Genomic DNA, 19,819 nt, shown 5'->3' with positions numbered 1-19,819 from the left:
CTTCTTTTATGGACTTCCAGGTAAGCACAATTTCACCAGCATGCTATTATGACTACAGTAAGATGATTTGATGTTTGATGGGTGTTTAATAGCACCGCCATATGATTGAGCACACTATGGGTATTTCCATAGAGTGCACTGTGGCATATTGCTGCTGCTCCTGTCTCTTCTTGGCCTTGCTCCAAGAGGCTAAAATGATCATCTCATTAAAATAACTCTGACACAGCCAACCATCATCCCTCAAACTGCTGTTCTCTTTCCACTTCCAGGAATGCTCAATTATCCACCCCTTATCCAATAAAACACAGCTTTAAGACAATCAATCACAACTTAGACTAGCTCATATTTGTATTTGATTACCAGATCCTTACACAAAGGCACAGTGCACACAGCCCCTGCACACAGATCTAAACACATGAAATATATGCTTCATAATCAACATTATTAGTAGAAGGCAACATGGAAACTGGCAAATTGGTTTTAGATTACTAAGGAGAACAACAACAATTGGGGATAATATTGAATAAAATGCATTTTATTTTCATGATATCTATAGTATCATCATGCTTGATGTATTTAAACTATGGTGGAAATTTCCTTATTCAATTGTTAAGTTTTGGTTCAAAACAAAAAATGTAACCACCTAACAGAAAATGATCCATTTCCCATTTTTTTCTCAAAAACACCCAGATAGACACACCCATGCGAGCTCTCCCATTGGTTAGGACTTCAGGAGCTGAACTGTAGTCCTTAAGTATCAGATTACTGATACTTAGTACAGATTACACTACTGTAATTAGGAACTCACAGAGGAACCAATCACATTTTGTTGTACAATGGGTGGGAACAATTTTGTGAGAAAAAAATCATTCTAACTCTGGAATTCTTAGATACCAAACAAAATTAAGAACACATACAAAATAAAGAAACTTATTGGCTCTGTTGTAGGAGTCAAGCTGGACTGGAAGTTGTGGCAGAACAAAGGATGCTCACACCCCCTGCATGCTAGACTGGAAAAACAGAGAAGCATGCTTAGTGGCCGACTGTTACAGCTGTGCTGTGTAAGATCTTTCTTACCCACTGCTATAAGGCTCTACAACGAGTCTCCTTACCGCAGCGATAGTACTGATCTGTTGCTGTCTGATCTGTGCTGAACCACATCACTATATCTTCTCTCCTGTTAATACACACTATATATATACACACACACACACACAAAATATCATAACTATTGTATGACACTCACTACTTTTTATAGAACATAAAGTTTTTATGGAGATCTTGTCATGTACAGTGCACATTTAGTTTTAAACACCTTTAAAAAATATTCTATCTTACATTATAAGGGCTCCACAAAGCGAAGGACATTCTCATATTTATATATATGTGAGATATAAAAAAGCAAAGCCATATCACACTACTGTGCTGTCATAATGAGCATTGTGAGGCTCTGAGTCACCATCTATCAAGAGGCATTTCTCCTACTCAGGCAAGATTGCAAGAAAACCCAAAAAAAAGAGAGAATTGCACTCACAAAAAAATCACTTGTCTTCAAGGATGTGTGCAGTGAAGGAGTCTCATTTGGAGGAGAGAAATGCCTCAGTAACCACATCACTGCTCACCTACTGCATTCTCTGACAGCTGCACACCGACACATACACTTTCACTACAGCTTGAGCTCTGTTCACCTCTTGAGGTTTAAGGATGTTTGCGTCCTCGTCCAAAGAGGAACAGAGCAGAACTTCACACAACAATTGGACAGGAAAGGTTTCTTAGAGGTAGACAACTAGAAGCTATCTATATGTATGTTCTTGTCGAATGCACTGAGGAGGTTTTATATCCACCATGCTCACTATTCCAGAACATTCTCAACTATCAGAGGCTAGGTGACGTCAGTCAAACCTTTGATTACACATGTAGCAGACACAATATAGGACCAGAGGAAGAAAGAAAAAGGTCACTTTTGGGAAGCTGGACTGAGTTAAAGAGCAAGTTTAAACCTGACTGACATATAACTTAGATAAACGAGAGTAAGAGTCCAGGCATGTCTCTGTGTTATATCAAAATATGTGAAACGCTAGATCTGCTGACTGGCACTGGATGCTGGATGACACAGCGGACAAGCAGCGATCGAAATATTAGCTATGTCACTCAAGATTATATCAAGTTTTTATTGATGCTGACACTGTATATTTCCACACAGACCTCAAAACAATGATGCTGAGATTCTGACAGCTTTTATTCTAGCTGTGCATGTGGGTTCTGACCTCTAAGGTAAAAAACAAACAAAAAAAAACACTACAGCAGACTATCTCTCCATTTCAATACACCCTCAGGGTCAGTCTCATTACAGTAGTAGCTCAAGTGAAGTTTCTTAGATGATGGGGCAAGAGGCCAGGACATATATGTGCATTACAATAGCACAACTTTCTTTACAAGCCAGAAAAAACACAAATAAAGCTGTTTATAAGCAAGAACAATGAAATAGGCATCCATCCATCCATCCATTTTCTAAGCCGCTTCTCCGTCAGGGTTGCGGGGGGGTGCTGGAGCCTATCCCAGCAGTCTTCGGGCGAACAATGAAATAGGCATAATTGCAAAATTAGGATTATGCAATCTTAATGTAGAAAACCTCTCCACCTGATAGACATGCTGATGTGACGTTCCTCTCTTATTTTGCTAGTTAGCATCACTGTAAAAAAAAAACAAAAACAAAATAGCAATCATTAAACGCTGCTCTGATGCTAGCTTTTTATTCAGTTTATTGGCAGTTGATGCAGTTCAATTGTACCCTTCAGATCAGTGTGCCTACATTAATAGTGTATATGGTAATAATGGATGGTCTATGAACTCACTGGGGCCAGCCTTCAAATGTCGAGACAGTGAAAAGTGCTAGCATCCCCATCATCACGTTGTCAAAGTTGAAGTCACTGTTCACCCAAAATCTCTCCTTTACCATGGGGTGATTCATATCCCCATCCTTATACACTACAAACGTGCCCCTGCACAAAACATACACAATTATTAGTGAGCAGCATGTTAAGGTATTACATTGAAATATATGAGACAAATAGGACTAAAGGTTTCACTTCCAATGATTTTCATTTAGTCTAGAACAGATTTAGCTGTTTTTTATGTTTTGAAATGACCAGCATGAACTGACACATACTTGCACTCTTCTGGTGTGTGTTTGGCCTCGTCTGTGCACCGATAGAAACGACCCTGCAATAGCAAATAGCAGCCATATTAGACCTGCAGTGTTGTGCAGGCTTTGTGAATATAAGATATTCACATTACCTTGAAGAGCTGCACGCCGATACAGGCGAACGTGAACTGAAGGAGAGTGGTGACAATAATATACAATAATATAATTTATAACAGTGCTGAAACAGAGCATATGCCCGCTGAGAGAATTAGTGTGTTCACTCTCTACAGGACCCTCTTAACCTTAGCAGTACTGGAAACTAACAGTGTAACAGGAGCACGAGTGTTTCATCTATTATTTTGATGTTGCCCCTGCATAAAATGTGCTTCTTTGATTTAAACTAACTACACGTGCCTTAGTCTATACGACCAGGGTGTAAAGCCTGCTGCTCAAATTCCACTGAACATGCAGCATACAAGGACAGATTTGCCAGAAATGGTGTAAAATGATTACAGCTGGTGAAAGAATTCTGGTACATCTTTCTGTACAAATATTTTCTCATTTTTACATTAGGGCATACATTTGATGTCCAAATTACAAACCCTAGTCCCAGAAAATAGGGACATTTTGTAAAATGCAATAAAAACAAGAATCTTATTAACTGACAAAAGAGTGCAAAAAAAAGATTTACAATGTTTTCACTGACAACTTAACTGTATTTTTAAAATATAAACTAAATTAGAAATGGATGCTTGCAACACACTCACACATTCTATGTTTATAAAGCCATGCTGTTGCAGCATGTTGCCTTGCTTAAACAACCATGGACGTCCAGGGAAAAGACGTCATCTTAATAGCAGCATATGCCTTTCTAAAATCCCAGTATACACCTCTGCGTCACAGGTACCTTCACACGTATGCAAGTCACCCATACCATGGGCACTAATGCACCCCATAACTTGATGGATGTTGGCTTTTGCTGACTAAAATACTTTTGCCTTTGGCATGAACATCTGTTTTTTCCAAATACAAGTTGAAACATGGACGTTTCTGATCACAGCACACATTTCCATTGTCTTTCAGACCTTCTGAGGTGAGCTTGGTGCAGCTTGGCCCAAAGAACTTGGGGGAATTTCTGCCTGGTGGTATTTTCTTAAGTGACAGCCATTTTCCAAAGTGCTCCATGGGGGTATATTTAACCCTTTAAAATCCCAAGCTTATTGCATACAATGGTTTATTATTCAATAACTACAGGGACTTCACTGCAAACTGGCTGAGCTGTTCCTAAGTTCTAAAAGTATGTAATAAACCTATGGGCCTGCTGGTGAGCCCTGGCCACTTAAAGGGATAACACAGCAGCATGATGGCTTTTATTGCTGAGGTGTCTTTACACTTATCTTGTATTTGTTATATTGTCATTTCATGTTTCTATATCTGTCGTTTTTACGTAAAGTTAGATTCTCTGTTAGTGTGTGTGTGCTCTGTTGAGGGCCTCACTCGCCCCCCTCAAGAGAGGGAGCTAATGTATACAATGCCAATGGTATGAGACTTTCCAGCTGTTTCCTTATGGGGATGTATGGATGTGTGTGTGTGTCTCTAATCATGTTATGTATGTGCGGCCATTCACCATATATAAACCAGAGCCAACAGGAAGAGATCCCACGTTGGCCTTCGGGACTTTCACAGGGCTTTAGCACTATCTTATTCATTTGGAATACAGTTGTTCATGTTTAAATCCAGATAGCGTCTACAGAGCTTTCATCTCCACACCTACACAACATTGCACTGGCATCTAAGGTCACACACATTCAACAGTGGTTTCTGGCCTTGCACTGCACAGACTGAGATTTCTCTGGATTCCCTGCATCATTTCACAATATTACATATGGTAGGTGGTGAAAGACCTAAATTCTTTGCAATCTTACATTGAGAAATACTCTTTTAGAACTGTTTGACAATTCTCTCACAATGTTTGGCACCAAGTGGTGAGCCATGACCGACCTTGGCTTGCAAAACTGAGCCTATGGTGGATGCACCTTTCATACCTAATTCACCTGCTCATTGTGGAATGTTTCATAGCAAAGTTAACTTTAGCGTTCTATAAACTTGTCTTACCTCAAGTTGCAGGCTTCAAATTTCAAATTCAATTTGTCTGTATTTACAAAATACAGTCAAGTTTGTTAGCCAAAACATTAAAACCATTTCCTTGTACCTTATCAGTTAAATAAAGGTTCAGAAAATGAACAAATCACAGATCATTTTTATTTGGTTTTTACAATATGTCCCAACTTGGATAGATTGTTTTATGACCAATTATACATATAAAAGAAAACAAAAATGTGTTGTATATCTGACAAAGCAGTAATCTCAGCATTCAGCTTTAATGTAGTATGCAGATTTATTTTGTTTGATTATTTGAACATTTTCCTTTATGCATTGTTCATTATTTATTTGCCCTGACATGTAAGGGGTTTTGATAAATGATGTTATTTTTGAAGATTAAATATATTTAAGCTGCACTGATTTTGTTTTATATTAAATATATTTGCGCTACATCATTAGTGTAGTGTATATATATGCAATATATTCATGCCACACTGGTGGAGTTTTAGAACAGGCTGGTTGTGGAAGGATTCGGTTAGTTTTGTACTGTTTATCTTTAGGTTGATGTACTGATGGCAATAATATGTGCTTTCTCGCTGTTTTGCCATGTGTTTTTCTCATATGCACCTCATGGACCTCACACTCACTTTAGCAGGCCGACGGTTCTCTACAAGGGAGAATTATTAGTGCTTAGGTAGCCTTTGTGTGTGCCATTAGAATGTAATAACTTGCTTAAGTATATGTTTCAGAAACAATATGAGGAATATTTCTTTCATGTGCTAGGTTGCGAATGACTCCGCCTATCCCTGTCCCCAGCAAAACCCCACCACTGATACTGTGACACAATTTTACTTACTACAAGGTGTTAACTAGTACTTTAAAAATTTCAGCTGAATATAAATGACTAAACCATTAGAAAAGGTGCTTCAGCAATTCTTTTTACCACTTCTCCAGAAAGCTCTAAACAAACCTTTTTTAGCACTGTGCACCAGCACTAGATGGAAGATCCAGAATCATGACTCAGAGCTTCCTACCAGAAATAACCATGATCATTGTTTGCAATGAGGACACTGAAATATTTCCAACCAAGTTAATTAAGCAACTCAGCTGTGATGTTGACATCAATGATATCATAAATATTTATTTCATGACTTCAGGGCAGTTTTTGTTACGAGGGAACAGAGTTCAGACGAGTGCAGATCTTGAGCAAAGGTAGATTTAATCTTAGCCAGAGGGAAAACCAAACTCATAGGCACAACACAGTCCAGGAAGGATCAATCAGTATAGGTGACAGTACCAAAAGGACAAGGCAAAAACTAGAAGGCAAGGCAAAGAATGCGAAACATGAAAAAACCACTCAGTAAGTCACAGGGAAACAATACTTCACAACCCTATGAGTCTAAGCCCGGGCTTAAATACTATCACTATAAGTCATATGACATAGTCCACAGGTGTGCCACGTTAGTACTCTGGCGATTGTGAGTGCTGATAGGAGGGTAGAACTGAGTCCTTGGTCACATGTGTTCCCTATGACTCCTGGGAAATGGAGTCTGTGGAATGTGTGACAGTTTTCTTGGCACTCTTTTCCTCAGTCTGATGAAAACAAATGTTCTAGGGGGTTCTCTCCAGTTCTCTTTGTCTAGTTCTCTTGGTCTTGTTAAAAATGTAATGCTATGCAGAGTGACACTCACTATATAAACATTCAAATATCTGTGTGCACCACAGGTAGGTAGGTTACAATTCATATATTTACATTGATCAGTCGTTATACAGGCACAATGAAAACCATTGAGAATGGTCATTGAGAATGCTTTTACTTTTACAGACCTACCTCAGTGAGATCTTTGGCCTACAGTGTGTTGACCTGCTCATACAAAATATTACATGAAATAAATAGGCTTGGGATGTTGCTTTTAAAGAGTATGGCATAATAAATTGATTAAAATAGTAAGATTTATGAATTAGTTGATTTAGAGTAGAGCACCTCCTAACATCATCTGAAGACATTTCATCTCTTCTAAGATGCTTTTCAGAAGCTGGTGATATGCAAAATGAAGAGTCAGTAGATTCCTGAATTTTGTACAGAAAACCCTGCTTAATGCTTCATTGTTTTTTTAATGCACTTATCAAGAGACGTACAGCACTCCATGTGTTTTGCATTTTCTTTAAAATTTATTAAGCATGGTTATCACTAATCAGCTTACTTATACAAAGTATACGAGAAAATATCTAATCTCATTTTTTCTATAACTGTAACGTATTGTAATGTAACGTGTAATGCACTGATTTTCATATCATGCTCCAGTCTTGTACATCAGTATCAAGAGCAATTAGTTCAGATTCACTGACAGGTAGAATAGAATATTTTTTTCTGGACATACACACACATACATGCCCACACAAACATTTTGCAGTTTTAATATCATGTGTTACACTCTGACTACACACTAGACTTCTAGGTCATTTCTCTGCGTATTTGTTTAAGGTTCTCAAAGAGAATGAACCCATATGCATTTCTCCCTGGAGCATTATCCATTTAGTGGCGTTCCACTCACGGTTACTCAGTAAACTGCTGCCTTTGATGTCTGGTTGTCGTCTGTACTGACCTACGCAGGCAAGCTACAAGCATTTTTTTTTGTTTTGATTTCCCCAGCAAAACTCTGTTCCACTGGCATGTGTCTGCGATCAATAATAAGGTATCCCTTTGAAGCGCTCCTCCAGGGAAGAAAACCCAATGTGTTGTTCACAGATAATGATTTATTGGAATTCAGACTGAACTTTCCAGCAGCTCACCTTGCCTACTGCTACAGCCTACTTAGTCCTCTAAAACTCCTGCAAACTCAAAAATACACCAGACACATTCAGTATAAAGACCCATAAACATGTGTTGGCCACATAGCAGTGAACAAGGCATTTCTCACAGTCTATATCATATTAAATGAATTTAGGAGTGCTTGATGTAGTGTTAGACCAAGTTTTTCACTCCTTCTTTTTTAACGCTACAGTGGAATTGACATGACTTACATACAGAGCGTGATAAAAAATGGCCTGACTATGACAAATTCACAGGAGCTGAAATGCAGCTGCGAAGGGGCTACGCGGACAAATTTATGAAATGTGTCTTTACAAAAATATGCCCGTGCAAATAAATGTTTATTGCCTGACATATTTTGGAGGGAGTATGTCCAAAAATCTCCTCCCAGTCTCTTGGTTTTGAGAGGCCATGTGTTAGGCTAAATATAGCTGGAATCACTGCAATGGCCAGCTCTTTGTGGTGCCCATGGGGAAGTACTGTGATCAGCAGTTTTCTGCACAGTGTTTGATATGCAACTACAGTACTGTGCAAAAGTCAGAGAAAACCCTTCATCCGGTTTCTTTTCCAGGTTAGATAGAAAATAATCCACTTGCATAAAGGAAAATAAGTGGGAAAAACAGGAATATTCAAAACTGTATGATTTCATCTGAATCAAACTTCATTCTTGCTTCAGATCTAAAAAAATCCCACAGATGCTTCCGTCCTTCCTTCCACTGTGAGAAGACAACTCAGTGATATGGGGCTAAAAGGATACATAGCTGTCAAGACACAAAAGCTACATTTGCAAATCAAAGAAGCTGCTGGTGTTCTCAGTCAAACGTGCTGCTCACCGCAGGGCCTAGACCTTAACCTCTTTGAATTTGTTTGGGATTACTAAGAAGCAGAAAATGCAACCAACTCATAAGATTGAACTTTGGAGGTTTTTTAAATATCCCATGCCTCCAAAGCCCATTCTGCAGCACAGAGGCAGCCACCATAATACATTTGCATTCAGGGTAGATTCTGTATTGACAGGTCCAAGTCTTCCCTTTTTTAATTTGAACAATATATTTCAATACTTACAAAAAGATGAGAGCATGGCAGAAGTGTACAAGATGTTTCTTTCATTCAGCAAAACAAGATGGTATACAGCCTAAACTTTTCACCAAATACAAATAAGAACAATTATCTTATAAAAACACAAATATGACATTGATGGAAAGCTTAGAAAAGGTGCTAATGGGTATGGGTAATAATTCACATCATGTTTTCATTTATTGCCAATGATAAACATAACTTCTAATATCTAACCACTACCCTTGCTTGTGGAAATGTGAGTGTAGGAGATGTTCTGAGAGGCCATGTGAGCATCCTTCATTATTTCTGAAGGTCCCCAGAACCCCTAACCTCCCAGCCAAACCAAACAGAGGGAACAGTGCCGCAGGCGAGCCACTCACATGCCATGGTGTTTGTCTAACGTTTGCTGTCGAGTGCCAGTGGGACTAGATAGAAAAGCCGCCATCAAAGTCATCCAGACAGACTAGAGAGGACAGAGAGTGCACTTAAAATACATCCCACTGAATCATACAATGCACATGTGTCTTAAACTATGCATGAATGTTTGAGTGCATACAGGAGATATCATTTCCTGGAGACGTTTTCTTTCCTCTCATGGAATGTGGAGCCTCTGTAGCAGTTCATGTAATAAATATAGCCTGAATTGGCCGGGATGATTTGCCAGTTTTGTCCACTGCAAGGACAGTCATAATTATACACTATGAATACATGCTTAGAGTGGAACAGTCTTAAAATCATAGCTTACAGTACAACCTAATGTGCCATACAGCAATGAACACACAAAAGTAAAAGACATGCTAGTATTTTGTCGTTGTTATCTTTCTTATTTTTTACTGAAAACATCTGCTCCCTTTTACAGTTTGTAAATGTTTCATGACGAATGGACCAATAGAAATAGTCCAAAATGACTTATTAGAGCTAGGCTTTCAATTTCGGCGACAATGTCAAAACTCAGTGAAAACTCATCCCAAAAAAACTTAGCCCAGCAACAGTTACTTAGCACTAATTCACACGAACATTTTCTGATGAGGCTGAAGTCAGCTTCTTATTTGAATTTTCCAGTCCACCTTAAAGCTGCAGCAATGTTTAAGGTGGAATGGAACACATGAAAAAGCTCTAGACTAAACACAGACATCTGACGCTTCTAAAAGAAATTCCATGCTTTACTTGAACCTTATGATAGACATATTAGCATATAGTTTACCTTGTAAACTAAAAGTTAACAGAGGTTCTTTCAGTAGAGAGCTCTGGTACTGAGCCGCCACCACCATTTTCCATTTCTAACTGTCCACTGATAAGGATGCTGCTGATATTCACAGTCAGGACTTCCGGAACGCCTAAAGCAGTGGTCCCCAACCCTGGTCCCAGAGAGCTACCTTTCTGTGCAGCCTATTTTCAAACACAATTTGGCACAACTGTTCCTGCTAAACATCCTTTTCCCAAGTCCCTGATTGGCTGGATCAGATGTATTAGAGTTAAGTATTGGGCAGGGCAGCTTAAGTTATACAGGTTGGTTTAAAACTCTGCAAGAAGGTATCTGTCCAGGACCAGACCTGGAGATCACTGGCCTAGAGTAATGTAGGAACTCAAAACATGACCAGTATGAAAGCTCACTTGACTGTATTCTTAGATATCACAGAGAAAATTCCTGATTGGCCAATTTTCCACTGGGTCTTTCAATAATTTAAACATTTTGATTCCAATCTATACTTGCAGAGTTTGAAATAGACACACATCTTCTAAGCCGCTTCACCCTCAGGGTCGCTGGAGCCTATCGCACCTGTCATTGAGTGGAAGGAAGATACGCCCTGGACAGCTCGACATTTGACATTCTTTTTAGCTCCCAGAAATTGTTTTCACCTCGATAAAATCTCATTGTGTTCTAAACAGTTTTTCCTTCTCCTATGAAGTTTTTGACAGCAACGATTTTGTCTTGCCTGAATGTTTTACGGCTTCCTCTCTTTCTTTCTCCCTCTCTCTCTGTTCTCTCTTTCCCTCTCTCTCCCTCCCATCTGCTTACATTCATCAAATTTTCACCCCTTTTCGTTTTCTCTCACCTCTCTCTCACTGTGGTGGAGCTTGTCTCTTTCTCACTCTTGGCAGTGCCCGGCAGAGTCTATAGGGGTGGCAGACACTGCACAGCGGACAATCCCTCACCCCGGCTACCTGCTTCCTGCTTCCTGTCCATGCCGATGTGGCACTAATGCGCTCCAGTCAGCGAGGCGGATGCAAGGCTCTGGCCTGGTCCAATTTCGGCTCTTTGCCATCTCAGCCTGCCATGCTGGGTATGAGAACTTTAAAGCTATGCCAAGTGTGGGCGAGGGGATGGATTTGGCATGTGGCCAGGGCAGTAGTGGCGGAAAGTTGGCACTTTGAGCCTGTAAGGTAGCAAAGAGGGCTCTGAGAGATGGGGGCAAGGGCAGAGATATAGCTGTGCATTAGCAACTGAGGGCCAAGATCACTTCACTCCCTCAAAGTCTCCTGAATACAACACAATTCACCATAATGTTCTGATACTTTGTGTAATAGTGGACAATCTGAATTTCCAAACATGCCCTTGTATCTCTGACTTTCACCATGAGCCATTCATATACCTGAGGCACATTAGTTTACATAATGTCACATTTAGTTGTGTGACGTTACAAAGTGCAGTTTCATTTGATCACTTTTACTTTACTGTCATTGTAGATTGTAGAACACGCTCTGATTCATTGTTATTTGTTGTCTTGCTTTGGGACTAGACAGCCTGAACATTGACCATTAAGCAACCACTCCGATCACTCTGTTGAACTCCCTCCACAGTAGTGATGGTGGTGGTTGGGAGTGGTGGTGGGGCGGAGAGGCTTGTCTCAAATTAAATTTTGCCACCTGGCCACCTTCTCAGGGTTGTGTATCTGCGACAGTGAGAGTTGCTGAGTCAGTGATCTTTGGAGGGCAGTTTCTCATCATGCTGTCTCAGTCAATGGCTCCATAAAAACCACAGGCAACAATGAGTGTGTGTGTGAGGCACATCATAGTACACAACTGGATTATAAAAAAACAGCTAATGATGAGATGCTGCACAGATGGCAAGGCGTTCCATCATCCTCTGCTGCTGCTGAAGGGGTTCTACTTATCCCCATTTTTGTGAGGAGCATTACTACTCACTGGTCAGCTTGGAAAATTTAGATGTATTTTATGTATTCATGTAATAATAGTGATATACATAATGATGAAATTTTGATGAAGTTTGATGATAAGACTTTTGAATTCATTTTGCCCTGTTTAAGAAAGTTGAATCACAGAATTCTCATGAGTCCTGAAGACTGTACTGCTGCAGGAGTGTAAGCAGAACATTGTTCAAATCCAGCCCTGAAGTGCTGAAATTTTAAAATGAATTTAACCAACATACAAACAGCAAGTGAACACCACCCCTTTCTGTACCTGTAATCATTTCTGGCAGGTATATCAGAGCATATTATGAAACAGAATAATCAAACAAATGAGGCAAGACCCCCCTTGTTCACACACACACAGAAAAAGACCGATTTTCTTTCACAGGTAAAGGAATGTAGGACCAAGACTCAGAGCAAGAGCATTAATCAAACTCCCATATGAATACCTCCTTACCAACAACTACAAGCCCACAGGATGGCTAGCTGTTGCTGGACATTATGGTGTAGAAAGACTACATATATATATAGCACTCACTGTACATGTCATTAGATAATTGAAAAGCACTAGATTAATACAACAACAACATATTATTATTATTATTATTATTATTATTATTATTATTATTAACAGCTTCCAAACAAATTTGAGAGTACACTGACTTATAACCCCAATTCCAATGAAGTTGGGATGTTGTGTAAAACATAAATAAAAACAGAATATGATGCAAATCCTTTTCAACCTAAATTCAATTGAATACACTACAAAGACAAGATATTTAATGTTCAAACGGATAAACTTTATTGTTTTTTGCAAATATTCACTCATTTTGAATTTGATGCCTGCAACACGTTCCAAAGAAGTTGGGACAGGGGCGTGTTTACCACTGTGTTACATCACCTCTCCTTTTAACACTCAATAAGCGTTTGGGAACTGAGGACACTGATTGTTGAAGCTTTGTAGGTGGAATTCTTTCCCATTCTTGCTTGATGTACAGCTTCAGTTGCTCAGCAGTCCGGGGGTCTCCGTTGTCGTATTTTGAGCTTCATAATGCGCCAAACATTTTCAATGGGAGACGGTCTGGACTGCAGGCAGGCCAGTCTAGTACCCACACTCTTTTACTATGAAGCCACGCTGTTGTAACACGTGCAGAATGTGGCTTGGCATCGTCTTGCTGAAATAAGCAGGACGTCCCTGAAAAAGACGCTGCTTGGATGGCAGCAGATGTTGCTCCAAAACCTGCATGTACCTTTCAGCATTAATGGGGCCTTCACAGATGTGCAGGTTACCCCTGCCATGGACACTAACACCCCCCCACACCATCAGAGATGCTGGCTTTTGAACTATGCACTGATAACAATCCAGACAGTCCTTTTCCTCTTTGGCCCGGAGGACACGACGTCCATGATTTCCAAAAACAGTGTGAAATGTGGACGCGTCAGACCACAGGACACTTTTCCACTCTGCGTCAGTCCATCTCAGATGAGCTCGGGCCCAGAGAAGCCGGCGGCATTTCTGGGTGGTGTTGATATGTGGCTTCGCTTTGCATGGCAGAGTTTTAACTTGCACTTGTAGATGGAGCGACGAACTGAGTTCACTGACAGTGGTTTTCCGAAGTGTTCCTGAGCCCATGTGGGAATATCCGTTACAGAATGATGTCGGTTTTTAATGCAGTGCCGCCTGAGGGATCGAAGGTCACGGGCATTCAGTGTTGGTTTTCTGCCTTGCTGCTTACTTGCAGAGATTTCTCCAGATTCTCTGAATCTTTTGATGATATTATGGACTGTAGATGATGAAATCCCTAAATTCCTTGCAGTTGCACGTTGAGAAACGTTGTTCTTAAACTGTTGGACTATTTGCTCACGCAGTTGTTCACTAAGTGGTGAACCTCGCCCGTCCTTGCTTGTGAACGACTGAGCCTTTCAGGGATGCTCCCTTTATACCCAATCATGACACTCACCTGTTTTCAATTAACCTGTTCACCTGTGGAATGTTCCAAACAGGTGTTTTTGAACGTTTCTCAACTTTCCCAGTCTTTTGTTGCCCCTGTCCCAACTTCTTTGGAACGTGTTGCAGGCATCAAATTCAAAATGAGTGAATATTTGCAAAAAACAATAAAGTTTATCCGTTTGAACATTAAATATCTCGTCTTTGTAGTGTATTCAGTTGAATATAGGTTGAAAAGGATTTGCAAATCATCGTATTCTGTTTTTATTTATGTTTTACACAATGTCCCAACTTCATTGGAATTGGGGTTATAAAACAGTAAGAATGGCGTCTCATTGCTATTGTGTCATTGCTACTTTGGGCCAGAATGCCTGAGATAGTGCTTTGCAACTTTGGGGAAGGAGGCATGACACCTCTCAGGAGAACTGCATAACACTTCATGGCACCACATCACATATATAATGAGTCACATTAGTTGCGGTGGTCAGTCTCACGGCCAACAGGAAAGCAAGTGTACATCCTTGCCAATGTTATTTATGAAACACTGTGACGTGGGCTGTCACCTTATCTGTGTCGTACCTGTGTCATGAAGTTTTGTTGTGTCATGAAGTTTTGTAGTTTTTTCGGGTGCCGAAAGTTATCTTACCTCAGTCCCATTTCAGGCTGGCATACAAAGAAATAGATGCTCATGCTAAAAAGTCTAGTCAGTCTTGGTCAAATGAGTTTGCAACCTCCTATAAAAACTCCTGTTATATTATTCCACCTGTAAGTCGACATGGTTCTTATCCTTCATGCTCATGATTAAGTACAAATCATACATGATGTATCTCCAAATCAGTTGGATTTTAAAGGTATGTAGCACAGGGATGATGGTCTGGGGCTGTTTTTCCAAGTTTCGGTTAGACCCTTTGTTCCAGTGAAGGGTAATGTTAATGCTACAGGATAATTTAAAAAGGTAATATTAAGTTATAGCTCCATACAGACATGATTTGTGTGGAGGAACTCCAGTGGCCTGTACAGAGTCGTGACCACAACCACAAGTGTGATGGCCACACAAGCGTGATGGCCAGCTGCACACATACTTTTGGCCATATAGTGTATATAAACCTTTAGAGAGTCAAACACACTGTTACACCCTCCATAAAAACATGGCAGAGGTTTTACCTAAAAACCTTACTGTCCAAATTGATGTCATTTAATATGTGGTTTAAGGCTTGCTCTTGGCATTCCCCTGTCCCCTGGCATTCCCATGACACCAGAAATCCCAAACTTAGTTCTCAGCTCACACATTTTGCTCAGTGACTCAGTGTCCTACATATCCTCGTTATCTCTCTCTCTGCAGAAGCATTGGGCTTTTAGTCAAATATTCCTGCTTAATAAACATTGTAATCTACATCGTCTCAACTCTAAGAGGTCTTGTTTATCATCGCTTCAGGGGTCACTAGGGGCAGTCATGGGCTGAAGGTTAGGGAACCAGCCTCGTGACTGGAAGGTTGCCTGTTTGATCCCCAGAGCCGACAGTCCATGACTGAGGTGTCCTTGAGCAAGACACCTAACCCCCAACTGCTCCCCAGGCTCTGTGGATTGGGCTGCCCACCGCTCTGGGCAAGTGTGCTCACTGCTCCCTAGTGTGTGTGTGTGTGTGTGTGTGCGTGCTCACTAGAGTGTATGTGGTGTTTCACTTCACGGATGGGTTAAATGCGGAGGTGAAATTTCCCCGTTGTGGGACTAATAATGGTTACTTAATCTTAGTAAAAATAGGGTGCAGAGTAAAATGCCCAGTGTTAATGTCTTGACTCCTAGTATCATTATTCAATTATTAATCTTAAGAGTTATGGTTTCATGATTTTATGGTTTGGACAATATTTTTTCCCTGCAGTTTGTTGTGGTTGTGAAGACTGGACGATAAAAAAGTGGGACAGGAAAAAAAATGATATCTTTGAACTCGTGTTGGTGAAGGGCTCCAGGGCTCAAGTTCACCTGAAGTGGACAGATGCCCGGTGGAAACATCTGTCAAGGTCAGTTGAGCCAGTCTTTCAGACTGTTTATGGAAATAGTCAAATCTGTTCTACGATTCAAAGAAGAAGAAGATCCAGACTGTTACCAGTGTAAAGTTAAATTTAAAGGTAAAGTCTGTGGGTTCATGACAGCAAATTTAAAAGAATGCTTAAGGCTCAGTTAGAAATTATAAATGCTTCTGATATGATTGAGGGTGGATTTAGCAGCTATTGCTTTTCTTTTGCCTTAATTTAAATAAAATCCAATGAAATCACTCAAGCTTATTACATGATTTGTTATGAGAACAAGCTGAGTTCTCACACAGACAAACGCATTGCATATAGAGTATCTCAGCTAAATGCTTTGAAGCAATAGAGTCCTATATAAGAATAATCTTATGATGTTTGTACTGCTTAACACATTCATCTTCCATACCTGCTGGCAGTTTTGTATACTCTTCAATACAGAATGATTGTGTTCATCATGTTGTCAAGGTACTTGTAATCACTAACTCTTTTAATGACTTGCTATGCTGGTATTGATAACAAATCCAATTAAAAGCAAGGGAAGAATTACTGTTTTCTGGTTACTGCATTCTAAAGATAGCTGCCTGCATGTGTCCACAGGCATAGACACAGAGTCAGCTCATCATTAGGCTGTCATGGGTGTCTCTCACTGCATACTGCGATGCATTACTGTCATTTAAATCTGTCACCTGAGGCCTATAATTAAAAATATGATGACATGGGATTCAAACACAAAATGAGACACATTTGCACTAATACCATGTGAACTGGCCTCTTTTTAAGAAAAAGACAAAACTACACTGCTCAAAAAAATAAAGGGAACACTGTAATAACACATCCTAGATCTGAATGAATGAAATAATCTCATTGAAGACTTTGTTCTGTACAAAGTTGAATGTGCCGACAACAAAATCACACAAAAATCAAAGGAAATCAAATTTATTAACCAGTGGAGGCCTGGATTTGGAGTCACACACAAAATTAAAGTGGAAAAACACACGACAGGCTGATCCAACTTTGATGTGATGTCCTTAAAACAAGTCAAAATGAGGCTCAGTGTTGTGTGTGGCCTCCACGTGCCTGTATGACCTCCCTACAACGCCTGGGCAGCTCCTGATGAGGTGGTGGATGGTCTCCTGAGGGATCTCCTCCCAGACCTGGACTAAAGCATCCGCCAACTCCTGGACAGTGTGTGGTACCTAATGGCAGTCAGGCTACCTCTGGCGAGCACATGGAGGGCTGTGCGGCCCTCCAAAGAAATGCCACCCCACACCATTACTGACCCACTGCCAAACCGGTCATGCTGAAGGATGTTGCAGGCAGCAGATTGCTCTCCACGGCGTCTCCAGACTCGTCACGTCTGTCACATGTGCTCAGTGTGAACCTGCTTTCATCTGTGAAGATCACAGGGCGCCAGTGGCGAATTTGCCAATCCTGGTGTTCTCTGGCAAATGCCAAGTGTCCTGCACGGTGTTGGGCTGTGAGCACAACCCCCATCTGTGGACGTTGGGCCCTCATACCATCCTCATGGAGTCGGTTTCTAACCGTTTGTGCAGACACATGCACATTTGTGGCCTGCTGGAGGTCATTTTGCAGGGCTCTGGCAGTGCACCTCCTGTTCCTCCCTGCACAAAGGCGGATGTAGTGGTCCTGCTGCTGGGTTGTTGCCCTCCTACGGCCTCCTCCACGTCTTGTGGTGTACTGGCCTGTCTCCTGGTAGTGCCTCCAGCCTCTGGACACTACGCTGACAGACACAGCAAACCTTCTTACCACAGCTCGCATTGATGTGCCATCCTGGATGAGCTGCACTACCTGAGCCACTTGTGTGGGTTGTAGAGTCCGTCTCCTGCTACCACGAGTGTGAAAGCACCACCAACATTCAAAAGTGACCAAAACATCAGCCAGAAATCAGAAAGGTACTGAGAAGTGGTCTGTGGTCCCACCTGCAGAACCACTCCTTTACTGAGTGTGTCTTGCTAATTGCCAATAATTTCCACCTGTTGTCTGTTCCATTTACACAACAGCTGTGAAATTGATTAAGTGGACAGTTTGATTTCACAGAAGTTTGATTTACTTGGAGTTATATTGTGTTGTTTAAGTGTTCCCTTTATTTTTTTGAGCAGTGTATATAGAATTGAAGATAAGTCACATTTAAAGAAAAATTCCACTGATTTAACAGATTTTCTACATAATTCAACCGTTAAGTAAATAAAGTGATTCAAAGTGGTTTGATGTGAAATGGTGCATTGTAGAGAATCTTACAGACTCATTATTTTACAATGATGGTGAAAGGAATCAGGGGTCTCAATGTCAGCAATGTAAATTTATTAACATTTCAAATGACCTGTGTGTGAACCCACATGTGTCCTGTGGGTTTGATGTGCAAGGTTACTAGTGGTAAAACTGAAACAATAAAAATATTCTGGGGACTTTTTGCCTCATAACGCCCTGCATGTATCTTTCAACCTTTTATTTAAAAAAAGCATTTTAGGCCTAACTACCATAAAACAATATCTATGTGAGATAGCTTTTAGAGTTACTAAATGCCTCAGTCTTCTGGTTCCTATCAACACCACTGTGAACAATTTTGCTAGTTTCTCTTGATCTGTGCATTTTCACATCAAACTGAATGGCTTTGTTTACGTTTAAATGACTGAAACATGCAGACATTTTGAAAAGCTGGTGGAATTCCCCTGTTTCATTAGATCTATGTTTCTGGACCAAGTCATGCAATCACATTGGATTTGATCTAGATATTTTTGAAACTGAACCATGACACTAACATAGGAGTGTTTTTTTCTTTTTCTATAGCTACAGTGAGGCTTTCAGGAATTTAGGGGAATGCTTTTAGAAGTTGCAATGAACAAAGCATAGTCTGGCATCTCTCTCTCCTGCGCTCTGATCCGTGTTGTTGTGCCACGCCGGTGACTATGACGAACTCTGTTTGATAAATTAAAACCTCTGGTTTCCAATTTGATCTGGGGTGGGGTTGTAGGGGGGGAACTTTTATCATCCATTTTCATTATTCCTCTTCGGCAGGGAAAAAACAAAGTTTTGGTAAAATGGGCCACAGTGCAAAAACAGTTACCCCCCCATACAAAATGACTTTCAATTAATAAAAAAAAGACAATGTAATTTGCATGTTTTTAAAATATTGTAATATCTAAAACAAGCTGATGCTCTTGATGCACACCATTTCACCCACTAGAGTGTAATGTGTTTGGTTTGCTATGTGACATTGAAAAAATACAAATAAACCCAAATACAGTAAAAATAATTGATTTGGCAATAAAGTTATTTATTAGGTTAGTTGAATACAGTTGAAAGAACATTGGTGTACCCTAACCATCACATGGATTTGTTCCATCAGCAGGTACTCATTTAATTTAATGAAGAACTGCTTTTTAAACTAGTTTTTGGATGGAAACTACGCTGTTAGAAATAAAGGAACCATGCAGGTACATTATTTGTTTATCAAGGTACAAACAATGTAAATGTTCCCTCAAAGATACAACAGTGGTTTTAAATTGAAAGTTTTTCCTAGTGGAAAATTAGATATTTGTATCTTTTTATAAA

At 40.2% G+C, this 19,819-nt stretch overlaps 1 protein-coding gene across 2 annotated transcripts in view; it reads right to left on the bottom strand.

The window, feature by feature from the left end:
- Positions 1-2,648: 2,648 nt before the first annotated feature.
- The window catches only part of LOC108436404 (voltage-dependent L-type calcium channel subunit alpha-1D-like), a 64,087-nt gene continuing 46,916 nt past the window's right edge, over positions 2,649-19,819 (bottom strand). Inside the window, exons 2-4 of one of the 2 annotated variants that reach the window (XM_037536588.1) lie at positions 3,170-3,222; positions 2,856-3,002; positions 2,649-2,692 (exon numbers count right to left, since the gene is read on the bottom strand). In XM_037536588.1, coding sequence (XP_037392485.1) covers positions 2,680-2,692; positions 2,856-3,002; positions 3,170-3,222 — 213 coding nt within the window. In that variant the 3' untranslated portion in view covers positions 2,649-2,679. Of the gene's footprint in view, positions 2,693-2,855; positions 3,003-3,169; positions 3,223-3,297; positions 3,329-19,819 lie in introns of those variants that run through there. The other variant, XR_001858522.2, reaches the window with a different exon arrangement.

The sequence above is a fragment of the Pygocentrus nattereri genome, chromosome 30 (genome assembly GCF_015220715.1).
Source record: "Pygocentrus nattereri isolate fPygNat1 chromosome 30, fPygNat1.pri, whole genome shotgun sequence".
NCBI classification, from domain to species: domain Eukaryota; kingdom Metazoa; phylum Chordata; class Actinopteri; order Characiformes; family Serrasalmidae; genus Pygocentrus; species Pygocentrus nattereri.
This window is presented reverse-complemented; position numbering and strand designations above follow the sequence as displayed.